The sequence below is a fragment of the Ischnura elegans genome, chromosome 11 (assembly GCF_921293095.1).
Source record: "Ischnura elegans chromosome 11, ioIscEleg1.1, whole genome shotgun sequence".
In the NCBI taxonomy this organism is placed as follows: Eukaryota; Metazoa; Arthropoda; class Insecta; order Odonata; family Coenagrionidae; genus Ischnura; species Ischnura elegans.
The window spans coordinates 29,762,070-29,779,354 of record NC_060256.1 but is presented as its reverse complement, the minus strand read 5'-3'; the positions used below and the strand labels follow the sequence as shown (position 1 = coordinate 29,779,354).

The 17,285-nt window shown below is 38.3% G+C and overlaps 1 protein-coding gene across 1 annotated transcript in view; it reads right to left on the bottom strand.

Annotated features, from left to right (window-relative positions):
- Positions 1-17,285, bottom strand: part of LOC124167576 (transmembrane 9 superfamily member 2) — a 37,043-nt gene that overhangs the window by 15,471 nt on the left and 4,287 nt on the right. Inside the window, exons 5-9 of the mRNA XM_046545548.1 lie at positions 11,760-11,869; positions 11,413-11,536; positions 1,644-1,789; positions 365-541; positions 127-271 (exon numbers count right to left, since the gene is read on the bottom strand). Of these exons, the coding sequence (XP_046401504.1) occupies positions 127-271; positions 365-541; positions 1,644-1,789; positions 11,413-11,536; positions 11,760-11,869 (702 nt within the window). The remainder of the gene's footprint in view (positions 1-126; positions 272-364; positions 542-1,643; positions 1,790-11,412; positions 11,537-11,759; positions 11,870-17,285) is intronic.

The following is a 17,285-nucleotide window of genomic DNA, read 5'->3' as shown; positions in this document are numbered from 1 at the left end:
TTATTAATATACTCTCCTGGACTATAACCATCTCTTTGAGAGAGGTGTCACTCCATAGAGTTTCAATTTGAAAAATGTAGAGGGAAATGGGAGGGAAGCTTTATTCTTAAATATTCAAAGACAAACCTAAAGTTACAAGTGTCATGGCAAACACTTGCGTTCCAGATCCTAGGAGAACAGATAAAAGCATTCCTTTGCGAGGAGGCCTGAAGACATCTCCATGAACCAACTTCCAACCAAATTCCTCTTGTGCATCCTCTCCTGAGTCAATCTGATGATTAAAGTGAACAAAGGGCAGTGGTTTATATGCTTAACCTCAAACAGGAAGAAACCATCACATTCAAAAACCAACAATTGATCATACCTGGTTGTAACGAGCAATATCTTTATGCAGGGTCCTTAGCATTATCATAGCCACCATTCCAGAGAGGAAGAGTACTATCACAAGGGAGTTGAGAATGGAAAACCACTGGATATTAGTGTGGGGCATTGACTCCAGTATGTAGTCCCATCTTGATGACCACTTGATTGAATTATTCTCCTAAAATGTGATTAGTTCAAGGAAACAGTTACTTTAGCTACAAAGACAAGAAACTTATATCAATTGACCAGAATAATTAAAATAAATGAGATAAAAGGGTATAAACAAAACAAAGTAACAATTACTATAGCGCATGTCACTGAGAAAGTAACGTCAATCACAAAAAAAAGCATGATATACCAGTTTCTAACGGTCCTTGGATTACAAGCATAATAGGGCAGTTTCCTTCATCAAAGAAAATGAAAGGCATTGATTGCGATTCGTTACCCACCATTACTGTATTCATAATATACAAATTATTTGGTTTTAGAAATCCCAGTTCAGACGAATGGCAATGGTCAATTTTTGCCGCATTTGAAAAAGGCCAGATTGGCACCTATGCGATACCACTCCACGTGACGTCACACGTGAGGGACCTAGTTTCACTACGAGTAGATAGGAGTTTTACATCGTCTGAGATTACCAATGCATGCATGAGGCACAGAGCTCAGGGAAACATCTCTTAAAATTCACACATTAAATATATACCTAAGTTCGGAAAGTGTCCTTCGTTAGATAGGGGAATAATAAACCTTATTTAAGCCAAGCGCTATCTGCTAGCAGGGTACTCAGCTACCTGCTAGCATCCTGCGTCGCATCAGCACTCAAAGCCTCGCCCAAAGGTCACCTCACTTGCGGCAGCGGGAAGCAGAACGATGTCACACGGAGTTTTCCCGGCATTCATACTTACCCGTCACGTTTTCGCGCGCTTGAAAATTTTCACTTTTCATTTAATCGCGAAAAATAGATATTGTCATTTAAAAATCTAAAAGCGTGAAATACGTACTCCCAAAGTAATCTTTCGATTTAGGCAATAAAAAAATAATAGGAAACCACCCTATTAAAACCTAAAGTAAGTCAAAAAGAACTTTTAGTCTTTCTAGTAAGACAGGCTATTTTGTTACATATCTGGAAAATTAATTTCAAAAAAGTTTTATCATTGTTCACCTAGCTCAAAATCAGAGATAAAGTCATTTTAAATCAACGATGACTACCCAAATTCAGGCTACTGCAATGAAATAAAAGTGTAAACCAATATATACAAACTGCAAACCAATCCTACCTTAAACTTCACTGAATAAGTGTACACAATTCTTAGTTTTTCTCCATTCTTCAAATCTCTTCCTGGAATTTCCATGGGCTCTTTGGAAGTGCAATCCCTCTTCTGGATATCAGTATGTCGAATAGATTTTGGCACTACCTTAACAGCTAATCAGGGGAACAAAAGAAAAATAAATCAATGCATGCACACAGTGCACAAAAATGATGAATCCTTAAAGTTCACAAAAATGGATACATACAAAGACAAACACTGTATTAATTCTTAAAAGAAAAAAAAATCTATAAATAAGTTAAAGGGGGTGCGTTCTATAATAACCGAGCAACATTAAACCAGTCAAAAAGGTTGTACGGCAAGACATACAAATGTTGAGGCTTCAGAGAAACATTTCAATAGCATAGAGGTATTTTCCAAATAAGCTCAACAGATTCAGGCTTCAATAGGTGGAAGTTAGACATATTTAAATAAATAAAAGATCGTAGCACTTTTCCACAAGATTTTGTAATGCATACAACGTTTTTCGGCTCACTGACAAGGGGAGACCATGAACCTTGCTACGCCTTTTTCAATGCCATATTTTTTTTGGCGTTAGGGATGCCGAACGGTTCTCGGAACTGGAAGTCGTTCCGTTGAATGGGCCTTAGTTTAGCAGTAATTAATTGTTTTTCACATGGTACTTTGAACATGACGAATATGTCTCAGAAACAGCACGGCTCCCTCCAGTATTGGGGCTGGTGTAGTGGTTAGCGTCGTTGGCTTCCATTCTAAGGGTCATGCGTTCGCGGCCCGAAGGTGGAAGTTTTTTTTTCGCTTTCTATCTGATCATTATCGTTCTATTTCGATTTAATTTCAATTACAGCAAGCCTTGGCAGAATGATAAATTTTTTATCGCTGTTGTGGCTTTTACATATTTAAACATTGTTACCCCAAACGCGGACATGGGAAGAATACTAGGAAGGGTTTGTTTTCGCTCTTACTTTAATGTTTTGGCTACCTTACACTGTTCGACTTACAAATCAAAAATGAAAAGAACTTATTGCGAGTCCACTTAACATTAAAGATAGTGGTGAGCAGCAGCATGCATGCAATTGTAATAAGGAAGAACTCAAAACGAATATTAATTACCTTATCTCTCAAACACTCTCGCAATTCACATCGCTGGAAAAAGAAGTTTACTTACAAAGTACTAAAATAATTAAAGTGCGAGAGGGAAATAACATTAAATTCCACATAATATAAACAAAATATCACAAGCAAAGTTTTCAGAATTATATTTTACGTTCGTTACGGAATATCCAGCGATTTCGAGTCATGTGAACATGAGATGAGATGAGACAAAATTACCTTATTTATTTCTTTGTATATGTTGGAAAGATACGCCTCATATGTTAGAAATTATGGCAAATCAGAAGACTTACTTTCTCATAGACCATGGTCACTAATCCAATTCTTCCCCGCCCGCCACCATTTTCCAAAAAATGACCTCTCTTCACCGCATACGACTCCAGGCTGAAAGGCTGGGAATTCCCTTCTCACATTCGCTTCCATAGTTGACGAAAGAATTCGTACAGAGCGAAGCTTCTCTATGTCCTTACCGCCGCGAAATCTCCCCAACTCCCCAGGATTTTCCACCGACTTCCAAAGAACCGGCGTCATCGGCGCCCACCCTGCAACCTGCTGGAAACCACCCGCGTCCGGAGTAATGGCCTGCGGCTCCTCCACTCACAACATGGGACCCCCGTACTACCCTTCGTTTTCCTTGCGACAATAGGTACCCTTCACCACGGGGTACCATAGTTGCAGCTGTGCGAATCCATCTCATATTCGGGAGTGGGAACAACCGTTTCACCACGGGACAAAATTTTAGGGATTCCCAACCGATGAATGTTTTAAAACCCTCCGCCCATTCCTAATGCCTCTGCACACCACCCTCTCACTGCCGACCATAGGTCGTTCACTGCACTCCACCTCCTCTCCAAATAACCCCCACCTCCCCGCCATACATATATGACCGTTCTTTCGAGGATTGTGCTGTGGTACTCAAATACCCATTATGCAATAAGGAAGAACTCAAAACGAATATTAATTACCTTATCTCTCAAACACTCTCGTAATTCACATCGCTGGAAAAAAAGTTTATTAACAAAGTGCCTCCGTAATAAAATAACCCTTCCGAAATATTATATCGATTAAAAAATATTATGAAATAAAAGTTGATTATTTAAAATCAACGATGTACACCAAATTTGTCTCTATCTCGCCGCTCCCCAAATTTTTCAGTAGCCCTTCCCCTATGAACACAGGAGGACCACCTACCCATGTAATTTCTGCGAAAATAGAGACCGTTAGGGCTCCCCTTCCATCTTTCGACGTGTTTTCGAGGGGGGCAGCTTAGGATACGTTTTTCAGGGTGCAATAAACATATGCCCGTGTTTCAGCGTTCTCTCCTTCAACAAGGCTTTGCTTTGGGCGAACTCACTTCGGGTTTGCATCCGCTCCTGTTCAGTTCTTGTGTGGTCACGACGTGTTTTGCGAGTAATTCTCTTTTTCTAGTGACAAGTGGAATATTACGGAAGTGAAAAGGTGTTCGAGCAAATTACACCGAGTTCGACTTGTTTTTGATTCCCTGCAAATCAAGAAATCAATAGTAGTGTTCCTTCTTTTGTGTGCAATGGATATAGCAAGTACATCCAGTGCGTCAGTTCTATCGGAGAGAGAAGGCAGCACACAATGCCTTCTTGATTATTCCAAAGAAGACGCCACCGGCGCGGTGATATACTTCCAAGGTAAGCCAATAGTAATTAACAATTCATCATTACATTTCTTACTTGGAATTCTGTATAAGTTATAGTTGAATAAATATTTTGTCTCGAGCGCATGCTTGTGAAGCGTTTATTTAAAGTCGTTCACTTAATAGAGGGATATCATCAATTTAAAATTGCATGCTGTATGAATATTTTTTTATCAAGTGATTGCAAAAATTTTGCATTGATATTCCACAGATACTCTGAGGGAAATGAATGTTATTCAAGACCCCTTAAATCTTGAGGTATCGAGAAAGGCGCGTCTAATTGGTGAGAAAGCTGTAAGCAATTTCATGGAAATTCTAGAAGAGAACATGTTCGTGGAAGAGGAAGAACTCTTCCTAGAGAACGAAGATGTGGAGGCAGATTTTATTTCCGATGGTGAGAGCGAAGAGGAGTCAGCCGAAAGCAGCTCGCCCCCGTCGCAAAGTGCCGGTGAATGCTATGAACCTTCACCAAAATCCCCGAAATTCGTGCGAGTTTCTTTGGATACCAAAATTAAAGTGGTTAATCTGTCAAAAGAACACCCGAATTGGTCGCTAGCTACCCTCAAGAAGCGAGGATCCCATTTACTGACCAGGAAATTTCAACTCAAGGCATGGAATAAAGACATTGAGAAAGGAGGAACGCGGTTAGATAAGTGCGAAATGATAAAGAAATGCACCTACGATAGATTTTGTGAGGCAAGGAAAAGGAATGAGCATGTTACGTCCAGATCACTCCAGCAGTGGGCGTTAGCCGTGGCTTATCAGCACATGTCACCAGAATTTCAGTTTTCTGCCTCTAGGTCCTGGCTTATTAAATTCAAAACGGAGTTCAAAATTCGACAAAGAAAAGTGACAAATTATGTTACTCATAGGGACATACAATCATTTGATGATATACTAAAGAGTGCAGAGCTATTTCAAAAGCAAGTTAGTAAACTTATGCCTAAATACGCTCCAGAGTACGTGATAAATACGGATCAAACTGGCTGTGAGTATCAAGTGGATATCAAACGGACTTTAAGTCATCGGGGAGAAAAATCAGTGCTCCTGTGTGCTGGAGACAGAAACAAGGTGACGCATTCGTACACGGCTCAATACGCTATAACCTCAGCCGGTGCACTTTTACCAAAAGTTTTTCTTTGTATGCAGGAAGTAGGAGGGGTATTCGGTCCAAGAGTGAGGAAAAATGTCGAGGATTTGGAAGAAAGGTGGAAGAACGTTGTAGTGACTTCCTCCAAGTCTGGAAAATTGACGACTGATGTGTACAAGGTATTTTTGAGAAATGTGCTGAAACCATACGTCTCCACAAATCAATTCCTCCTTATTATAGATTCATGGGGGGGTCAAACTAACCCTGAAATATACGATGAAATATTTATTGATGACAATGACCTGCCAACATGCCAATTAAAAATTATTCCACCAAAATGCACACCGATTTGCCAACCCTGCGACGTGTATTTTTATCGCCAGGTGAAACTATTTATTTCTCGTATTCAAAACTGCTCCTATCTCCTTGAAGAGAACCGTGAAATAAGTTCGAGAGAAGACGAAATACGAATACATTCGCTGGTGCACGACCAACTCTCATCACCAAAATACAAATGCATGCTTCAATACGCATGGTATTCGTCAAAACTTGTACAGAGCAGAAGCTTTTTCCAAAATGTGCATCAGGTTTGTTTCCCAGACGAAGTTTTGAGGGGGAACTGTGTCTGTGGGAGGCTGTGCTTCATAAGATGTTCTTGGTGCGCAATTATAATGTGTTTCGTTTGTTTTTATGATGATTACCACCCAAGTACCTGTTCCCACAAACTCCCGGCGAATGTGAATAATTAGTAAAAGAATGTCAAAAATAGAACAAATTTGCAATGTATGTTCCGCGTTTTTCAATAGAAACTTCATTTCCCTTTGGTTACAATAGAAAATAATAACGTCACGTGGTAATGGGTATTTGAGTACCACAGCACAATCCTCGAAAGAACGGTCATATATGTATGGCGGGGAGGTGGGGGTTATTTGGAGAGGAGGTGGAGTGCAGTGAATGACCTATGGTCGGCAGTGAGAGGGTGGTGTGCAGAGGCATTAGGAATGGGCGGAGGGTTTTAAAACATTCATCGGTTGGGAATCCCTAAAATTTTGTCCCGTGGTGAAACGGTTGTTCCCACTCCCGAATATGAGATGGATTCGCACAGCTGCAACTATGGTACCCCGTGGTGAAGGGTACCTATTGTCGCAAGGAAAACGAAGGGTAGTACGGGGGTCCCATGTTGTGAGTGGAGGAGCCGCAGGCCATTACTCCGGACGCGGGTGGTTTCCAGCAGGTTGCAGGGTGGGCGCCGATGACGCCGGTTCTTTGGAAGTCGGTGGAAAATCCTGGGGAGTTGGGGAGATTTCGCGGCGGTAAGGACATAGAGAAGCTTCGCTCTGTACGAATTCTTTCGTCAACTATGGAAGCGAATGTGAGAAGGGAATTCCCAGCCTTTCAGCCTGGAGTCGTATGCGGTGAAGAGAGGTCATTTTTTGGAAAATGGTGGCGGGCGGGGAAGAATTGGATTAGTGACCATGGTCTATGAGAAAGTAAGTCTTCTGATTTGCCATAATTTCTAACATATGAGGCGTATCTTTCCAACATATACAAAGAAATAAATAAGGTAATTTTGTCTCATCTCATCTCATGTTCACATGACTCGAAATCGCTGGATATTCCGTAACGAACGTAAAATATAATTCTGAAAACTTTGCTTGTGATATTTTGTTTATATTATGTGGAATTTAATGTTATTTCCCTCTCGCACTTTAATTATTTTAGTACTTTGTAAGTAAACTTCTTTTTCCAGCGATGTGAATTGCGAGAGTGTTTGAGAGATAAGGTAATTAATATTCGTTTTGAGTTCTTCCTTATTACAATTGCATGCATGCTGCTGCTCACCACTATCTTTAATGTTAAGTGGACTCGCAATAAGTTCTTTTCATTTTTGATTTGTAAGTCGAACAGTGTAAGGTAGCCAAAACATTAAAGTAAGAGCGAAAACAAACCCTTCCTAGTATTCTTCCCATGTCCGCGTTTGGGGTAACAATGTTTAAATATGTAAAAGCCACAACAGCGATAAAAAATTTATCATTCTGCCAAGGCTTGCTGTAATTGAAATTAAATCGAAATAGAACGATAATGATCAGATAGAAAGCGAAAAAAAAACTTCCACCTTCGGGCCGCGAACGCATGACCCTTAGAATGGAAGCCAACGACGCTAACCACTACACCAGCCCCAATACTGGAGGGAGCCGTGCTGTTTCTGAGACATATTCGTCATGTTCAAAGTACCATGTGAAAAACAATTAATTACTGCTAAACTAAGGCCCATTCAACGGAACGACTTCCAGTTCCGAGAACCGTTCGGCATCCCTAACGCCAAAAAAAATATGGCATTGAAAAAGGCGTAGCAAGGTTCGTGGTCTCCCCTTGTGAGCCGAAACGCGTTGTACGCATTAAAAAATCTTGTCGAAAAGTGCTACGATCTTTTATTTATTTAAGTATTTTCCAAACTTTACAGACTATCACACAACATTTTAAATGGTTTTTAACATAACTGGAAAAACTTGTTTGTTCAATACTCTTTCAGAGACCTTAGCAATGTGGCTTTCCTTTACAAGTTAAGTTCCTCAGCATATTTGACAGAAAGCACAAAGAAAAGAAGAGCCGATTGAAACTTACCTATGGTGCATCCACAAAGAATGACCAATGACCAATAGTAGGTAGAGGCCCGTTTACACAATACATCGACATGTACAAGTTTGTGTCTGATTGCATGAATGTTGGTGGAATAGAACAGAACATGTACAAATGCTTGAAACAAATTAGAAAGGGTTCTAGTTTCTGAACATATGTTTACACCAGGGACCTGGAGCACTCATCCACTCCTATGTGCTCCGACTCCATTGTTGGAGTGGAGCAGTTCAATTCCGAGGTGCTCTGCTCTGAAGCGAAGCGACAAAAATAGGACCAAGGACCAGACCAGTACACTGATGCCAATGCGCTGCTCCTTTGGGGGCAGGCAATATGGGCTCACTTCTACAGCTGTGGGACCCATCGAATTTTCCCAGTCACCATTTTTATGTCGCAATATTAATCCATAATCAACCTTATTTGTGGTATTAGCTCATGCCAATACATTCCAATATACAAATGGCATTATGCAAAAGATACTTTTCATAAGCGGAATTGCTATGTGTGTTATATTTAATTACGCTAAATTAAATATTTTTGAATAATAATTAATAATGAAATATAATAAATAATGTAAACGATAATCTGAAAGCCTATAAGCGTACGATAATCGATATTCATTACATAAGTTGCTATATAATGTGAAAGGCATTGTAACAACTTTTACTAATTTCATAATCACAGTAGAAATTTCGATTTCAAGCATTATTAATAAAATAAAAATGCTGTAGTTTACTATGCAGACTACCATTAGCAAACTTCTTGACTATCATTTTTTTACTCTGCAATTCGTAAGATTTGTTAAAGTATACTTCGAGTATACCGATTTTGATGGTGCATCATGAAATATACAACTAGCGCAAAAAAGGTAAAACACTGAACTTTAAGCATTAGTATAAAATTCTGCCGCAACTCCATAAGGTCGTTGTAAAAATCCTTTAAACATTGTTTATTCAACTACAACAATAAATAATTAAACATTGTTTAAATCCAAGCTTCTCCGTTCAAAAGAGTGGAGAACATGCGAAGAACAATGAAAACGGTGAAGCAGTAATCCTCTTCATCTTACTAAAGGCAACATATTTGATTGGTGCACTTCACTGTTTATTTACAGAGCGCCATAAACGGCCATTTTCCGGAGGTCCACAGCTACGTTTTTAGCAAAGTTAACAAAACGTTGTTTTTCATCGCAGAAGCACGGTTCAAAGACGTACTTGATTGTTTGATTGGCAGGAGTGCGATGAAAACAATCATTTTTTGATGATCGGATTGATTGATTGATTTTCAAATTGCAGTCAGAGCAGTCACTTTTCGGGTGGGAGGCCCCCGCTGGTAGGGTCGCTGAGACAGTTCTGCTGGGGTGAGCTCGTCGAGGATAGGGTCCCAGATTAGAGACCCTTTGGAGGGTTTACCACGCCCATTATTGAAGAACCTGCTCCATGGACCCACGAAACACATTTTAACCTTTTCGCCGCATGTGAGGAGGTTTTCGGAGATTGAAAAGCAGCAAAAGGGTTGAATGCATATTTTAAATTTGAAACACAACAGACAGAATTGCATCATTAAATTTTTAATCTAAACATTAAATCATTGTTATTATTGTGGACATAATTATCGGTATATTGATGAAAATCGCAATACTTTTAGAGGGTTATTATTATGCTAATAATCCGATTTCTTTATTACGTGACATATTCCAAACATAAATATTAAAAAAATTATAAACTCGAGGTGAATTGCAATTAAATCTTGTATTACCATTACATGCAAGTAACCCTCCATTACACTTACATGTGATTAATCATGAGAAATACCTATTGGAAAATATGCACTTCCCAGTGGCAATATAATTTCTGGAACAAAGTTAACCTCATAGAGACTCCGAAATACCAGAGCGGAGCATCATCATAGCAATTCGGTCCTATACGGCTCCGAATGCCGCTCCACCCGAATGCTCCGCTCTGAAGTCGCTGCCAAACTGCTCCAGCCGGAGCGGAGTACCTGAGAGCAACAATGAAAGTTCACTCCGCTCCCCTGCTGCTCCAGGTTCCTGGTTTGCACAAGGTGGTTACATGATGCATTTTGGCATTCATACAATTAGACATTAACTTGTATGTGCTAGTGTAATGTGTACAGGCTTTAAGAGTCAAAGTCTTACTTTTGTCACTACTGACAAAAGTACATCCAGTCCTTGCCAAAGCTTAAGTCCTCTAGATGCAGGGAACAGTGAGATCAAAAAATGTAGGAGGGACTATAGAAAGGAACTCAGGGGAAAGTACGCACATGGCAGGAAGAATGGCCAACAAAGTGTCTTAGCAAGGAAATGAAATTCTGACAGTGGACATTCACATTAATTTTCACAGGGAAAAATTCCCCTAAACCAGAAAATGAACCATGCACCTTTGGCTTTCTTGCCCATTTCTCAAACCACTATGCTATCCAGGTTCCTTATTTCCAACTGCAATTTTACTGAGGTTCATGGCTTTGAATGATGGGCCCTTGTGATCCATCAAGGATGGCAACACAAAGGCATATGGGCTTCCTATATGCCACTACCCAAAGGTAAAGCTCATTACTTCACTAACACCATGGTTGGCAGTATATGTGATGTATTTAAAACTTGTCTTGTGAATGACAGTGAAATTCACATTAACTGCCATGAGAAAAAATTCCCAATGCCCAGAAAGCCAAAGGTCTGTGGTTTAATTACTTGCCCAGGCAAATTTATTACCACGGCAATTAATCTGGACATCACTACCCTTGAAGCGGCAGGTTTTAAATATACCACAGTAGACAATTAAGATCAGGTTGGAGAAGATACTACACTGACCCCACATCCCTCCTCTAACACTGAGACAGAAGGGACAATGCCCCTTCTATACCTCAGTAAACAGCAGGGAGCACTCAAATTTGCTGAAGGCATGTGACAATTATCATAGTTGGTAAAAAAAATCATTAACGTTAACCAACCGGTACTACCTATCCACTAACAAAAACAAGTTTAAAAAAAAAAGACCCTTCCAGTTTAAAATCGTCATCTGTTCAATAGCAAAAGGTTCTGTAGTTATTATATGCAGCTGAGATCAAAATCATGCCAGGAATTTAAAATATTAAAGGAAAAGAATCACTAAAAACGGAAGGCTGGAACAAGAAACTAAGGAAATCATCATTCAATGAAGGCAGAATGATTATTCAATACGAGTACTCACTATTATATTCGTCATAAAATTAAAAGAAAGGATATGTGTACTCACAGATTATTCGGCCACCATTCTCTTGAAATCCAACACCCCAATCTTCATCTTTCCCACTGTGGTAGGTAATTAGAAGGTCTACATGATTAAATATATAATAGGTTTTTGGCTTGCTGTACAGGGACTGAAACAGAAATTTATGTTGCAAACATTATCTTCATCTGATACTAACACCCACTTAAGGGAGCAGGAGAGGAATTTAATTTGATAGTTGAGAAATGAGAAAAAAGGTGCAGACTGATATTAAGAGGCAATTGTGCAACCCATATGAATAAAACAGCACAAAGATAGAAAAAACACCCCGTGAATTCCTCTCTAAACTGAGGGTAATAATACATCAAACTTACACTAATCACACATGGCTCACGCTCTCTGACATAACACCCCATTGGAAATCCAGTGCTGCAATACTGCCTATCATCTTCCATTTTGTAGCACCAAGTAATAGGCATGTTATCTGTAAAAAAATTAATATTTGCTTACATTAGATACAATTACAACCTTACATTTAAAACAATAAATCAGAGAAACAGACTAATACAAAAGTGAAACACATCCAGGGTTTTTACAAGATTCCTAAAATGCAAATTCCCTGATTTCTCTTCAGCATGTTCACACTCACCAATATATTATAACACAACATTTTTTAAAAAGGGAAACTTAAAAGTAAATAAAAAATAGACATTCTGAATTCTGAAAACATATTTTCAGCCTTTTTAAATGCCTCTCTTCACAATGAATACAAAGAGAAATTGTAACATGTGATCTTGATTTCAATCCAATAGAAGGCAGAATAGGGTGCCCCATTACAATTTACATAAAACAAACAGCCATTGCCATAAATAAATAAGAAACTGTAAAGAAAGATTTAGTGCTTTCCCGGCGAATAGACTTAGTAAGTTCTTGGGATCGCCACCAGGTCAGGAACTGCATAACTGCCGACGATGGCCAAGTCGGATGTCAAAACGTTGGGATCGAGCGATCCCAAGAACATTTGTACGAAAAGAAACTAACTTATTTTGCTCACTCAATGAAAATAAAAAGAACTAGTAAACTCAAAGTTTCCAACAGGAAAATAGGAACTTTTAAACTTCATATTAACAGTATCCTTCCGTTTCTTAGACACAGCCCAAGGCGAGCAAAAGCACTAGAAGTTCTTTTGCTTTCCTCATAACTTTCCCATAAACTACTAGATTCCCTCACTCATTTCAAATCTAATGATTTACTCTGATTTCCCTGATCTTTACAACCTCTAACATTGTAATGCTATTGAACACACAATTACTTTTACATAGTGGTTCAATTCACAAATAGGCAATGTACTGAAAGTAGATAGAAAAGTGACTTTCCTATCTAAGAGGTCACTGAAGTTAAAGCTTGTCTCAATACTTCAGCTGTTCACATTACCCATGAATGAAACTTTCAAATTATTCCACAAAAAGTTCAACAGTACAGCTAGTTTCAATACATTTCATATAGTGATGGGTCGGTTCGATTCCTCGATTCTTCGATTCTCGACCAAGAACCGGAATCGATAACGAGTACTTGCCAAGGTGAAAAATCGATTCCGATTCCAGTAGTACTTCAAACAACAAAATATACGTCCGCGTTTCCAACAGTCATTTGAATTTTCGCACCACGTAATCATAATGACAAAACACATCTTTTAGGGATGTGCGAGTACTCGAAAATTCAAGTCGATCGAGTAGTTGGTACTCGACTCGAGCGTTTCGAGTAGCATTACGAATGTCGAGTCGAGTAGTTAAGGTTACAGAGCTTTCGAGGCTAGTAGATCTGCCAACAGGAAGCGCTATCATGAAACTCATGTAATAATGCAGTTTTTAAAGCCAATAAGTCATTCTAATGCCTTGGCCAGGTAGTTTCAGCTTGCCGAAAACACTATAGTTGTCGACGTGGGCGCCGAATACCTTAACGCCAGCCGCGGCGGTCGATCGTCTTCCTACCCGGCGCACACTGGTCCGAAATCGGAAAAAGCTGGAATAAAGTTCAAAATTACCTATTTGGGGATAGAGACTTGAAACTTAGCGTAAATAATCATAAATTATTACAAGATATAGATTTATATGCCATTTTACGTATGTACGAACCTTTAGTGAGATACAGAGGCCCAAACATGACCAATTTTTCGATGCCACACGAGATATCGTTTTTCCTCAAAAAATCTTTGAATTTATCCAAGCGGTTTTGCGTTGGTATGAGTTTTATGGAATAAAAAACGCAACATTCCTTTGATCTGGTGCATTGCCTATACTTTCAATGACTTTTGAAGATTTTGGCTCTCATCTGTCTAGTTTTACGACGCAAAATGGCCGACTCGTTTTTCACGTGTAATTTGACATAAAGTAGACAATATCTTTCGTTTACGAAAAATATAACTCGGAAAATTTAAGCCACAATATAAAGTGGAGATTTCTAAAGAGTACTAATTAGAAATCTAGGAAAAAAAGTCTGAAACGAAGGAAATAAGAGCGATTTTTCAATCGTGCGTCAAGGCTCAGCTACACGCCGCGGAACTCTAAGGCTCGGTAATTGAGGGCGATTTTTCAGGTTTTTTTTAAACATTAGTCTTGAAAATCGTCATTTAAAGCATGGATAATCGTCTTCATTGACTTAAAACACTAAACTGAGGATGTTAAAAAGGATTATGTATAGATCGACTAGAACATTTAGCGCATTACTCTAGTGAAAATACTAAGGATTGGATATTTTTCGAAACTATCCCACGCATAAGAAATATGCCTCGGGAATTGAAGTAAAGTGAAGAGATTAAGTCAGCATGCTTAAGAGAGAGAAAAATGAACTGTTTCCGTGAAAGGCAACAACGGATACCCTTTTTCCCTTTCCACCTTCGCCGAGGTGAGTCGCGCGGAAGGGGGAGTTTTCACACCACAAGGCTCTTGTAGCCTTTTTTAATTCTGCGTCCGTCCGATGTGACATTCATTTGTAGCGTTTAGTTTCTTTCTTGAACTTAAAAAAAGCAAGAGATTTTAAGGTTGATTAAATGACGTGAGAAGTATAGAATTTTTTTGGCTCTACAAAATTAAAGTTTAGTTCTATAGTTTGTTCGCTTCGTCCACTTGAATTCCATGAAGATTCAAGATCCAAAAAAATCATTGATATAATTTTTAATGAAAATTCCAAAGTCTCCATAATCTTGCAATTTTGGTGGGAAAGTACTTGTCCAATCACGCAAGTGTGTAGCAAAAGGCAATTTTCTGCAGGAAGTAATACTGTAACATGGAGACGTCAAAACCTGCTGGCTGAGCATGTAGAATAATTGGTTTTTCTGCTTGAGAATTTGAAAGGGCCAAATATTACATGATTCATATATGTAGTATGTAATCTTTATTACATCTATGGAAATTTCTGTACTCAGGGCTCTCCCTTGTAGTTTGGATACATATATATGGTCGACATATTATGAGTGCCAATATTTTAAAGTAATACCTATCATGTAACACCATTTTTCAGGTATTTTCTGTTTTGAAATTTAGCTAATATATTTTAATTACATAGGTAGTGATGATATGAAAGATGCTTTTGTCAACTGACTCTTTTACAGAGTAATATTTTTTAAAGTGGTTTTCTTGTTTCCTGGAATTAAGTCATATTTTTCTTGGAGCCTATGGCATCAGAATCGATGGAATCGGTATCGGTAGAATCGGAATCGGTAGAATCGGAATCGAAATGTCAGAATCGGAATCGGGATCGATAAAATTTTGGAATCGACCCATCACTAATTTCATATCATTATTATCATCTGATAATGATTACAAAATGTAATGAATCTGAATGGAAAATAATTTATTAGTGGAAAAAGGTTTTTATAATACGTTACAATTGACCAGATTATGCCAGAAAGCACTCTTACGGGAGTCACTAAATTTTTCCCCAAAAAAGTTATCCCAGAATATACATAGGTACTCAGTTTTTTAAGATAAGGTAAATTAAACTGAAGAACTATGAAGGCTAACAAGAAAGCATTCATATTCATCATGACTGACCTTTTAAGTACAAATCATGCAATATATTTTTGCAAAAACATGAAATCTGTTTTCATTGACTGAAATTTTCAAAGAAAAATTAAATTTTGACTCTCTTAGGTGATTGCTCTTTCCTTATTTATCCCCTCATTCATTTAGGTAATTTTTGCCCATAAACATGTCCTTGACTTCAGGCAGTGGGGACTAAATGACCATTATTAATGTTTAGTTTCTTTATCCCTTTCCTACCAGCACCTACGTGAAGAAAATGTTTTCAGTGAAAAATCTCAGCCAGCTATTACAGCCGTTAGGTTTTCCGCACATGGTGATGCTCATCGGCTCCATCCAACGTTTGGCACAATAGGGTTAAGATCCATATTTGCAGGGATGCAATTAAAGAATTTCATGAAAAAAGAAGTACTAGGATTTGGGATTTGAATGTGGATTCAATAAAAACACTGGTTTTGAGCTTTGATCAAATTTTGGATACATCCCATCACTGATATAATCCTCTTAATCCAAAATATCGCTTACTGTGAGGTAAAAATCGCTCTCCTGCATTATTCTGATTATAAGTACAAAGCCATCCTATCATCGTGAAAGAAACTATGTGATGCATAAATGATCAATGACCAAAATCCCTAAAATTGGGTAAAATGCTTTCACTGGAAGGGATGATATAAATTTTTTACCATGATTTCCAGCAAATTGCATCTTAATCAGGTAACAATCAACTTTATTCACTTGAATCCCAATGACACTAATGCACAAGGAACAGAAAATAGGGTGTCAAACCACTGACTTTAATTATATAAGGTACATATTTGTATGTAAGAGCCTGTACTAATGTGAACACTGAGTTAATACAGGGTCTGATTCAAACTCTCATTCATGAAATTTACCAACCCTCCAAGCTATCTACCACTTTAAACAATGTGGTTTCCTCAGTGCTGCCATCCATACCTCTTCAAACCAAATCTCCTGCCTCGAGTAAAATAACCATTCTTCCAACACCCTTAATGCTGTATTAACCCATTACCGGCCGAGTAAAGAAATACTTGAAAATATATAATGTTTTCTCTTCATTTTACCTATTAACATGCTAAATAAGGTAAATTGAAAATATGGGCCTTCAAAAAAATTTGCTTATGGTAAAAAAAAATGTTGCGTTTTCGCAACGTTGGCCGAATCCGGTATCTGTATGCAGTTATGCAACCCGCATTACAATACATTGCCGTCTCATAGGAATATGCTGATTTTACTGTCGGATATAATCCTATACCTTTTTATGCCACGCATATGACAAATATCGTCATATTGGATAAATAAAATCCTTAGATATTATGTTTCCAACGAGATGTTGTTGTTATTTGACCTAAATCCACTATAAAATAGACATGCTTTACGGTTTGAAAGAAATAAGTGAAAGTGAAAATTTTCTCAGAAAAGCATGTATTTCACATTTTTTCATTGACTTTAATTTTATCATTGCAGATTGAATTACAACAATTAATGGCTAATTATGTAATACTCAAGCATTTTGGGTGCTATGGAACATAAAATTTCGTACATTCATACATGGTTTGGTTTTTACAGTGTTTCGGCAACTACTGAATTTTTTTTAACTCTATGGCCAAATTCGTCCCTTCATGCTTCACGAATCTGCAATGAATTATATGGCCTAACTTTTTCTATGTTTATGTACGCGAATTGTATAGGAGTACGTCATCTATTGACTGATTCACTTCACTTTCTAGATGCGTCCCTGCTAGATACGACTTGAAGTCTACCAGTGAAATTTACTTCCGTTGCATAACCTGTACAATCTTCTGGCATTAGTGCAAACGCTGTCCAGTTAGTTGATAAGCT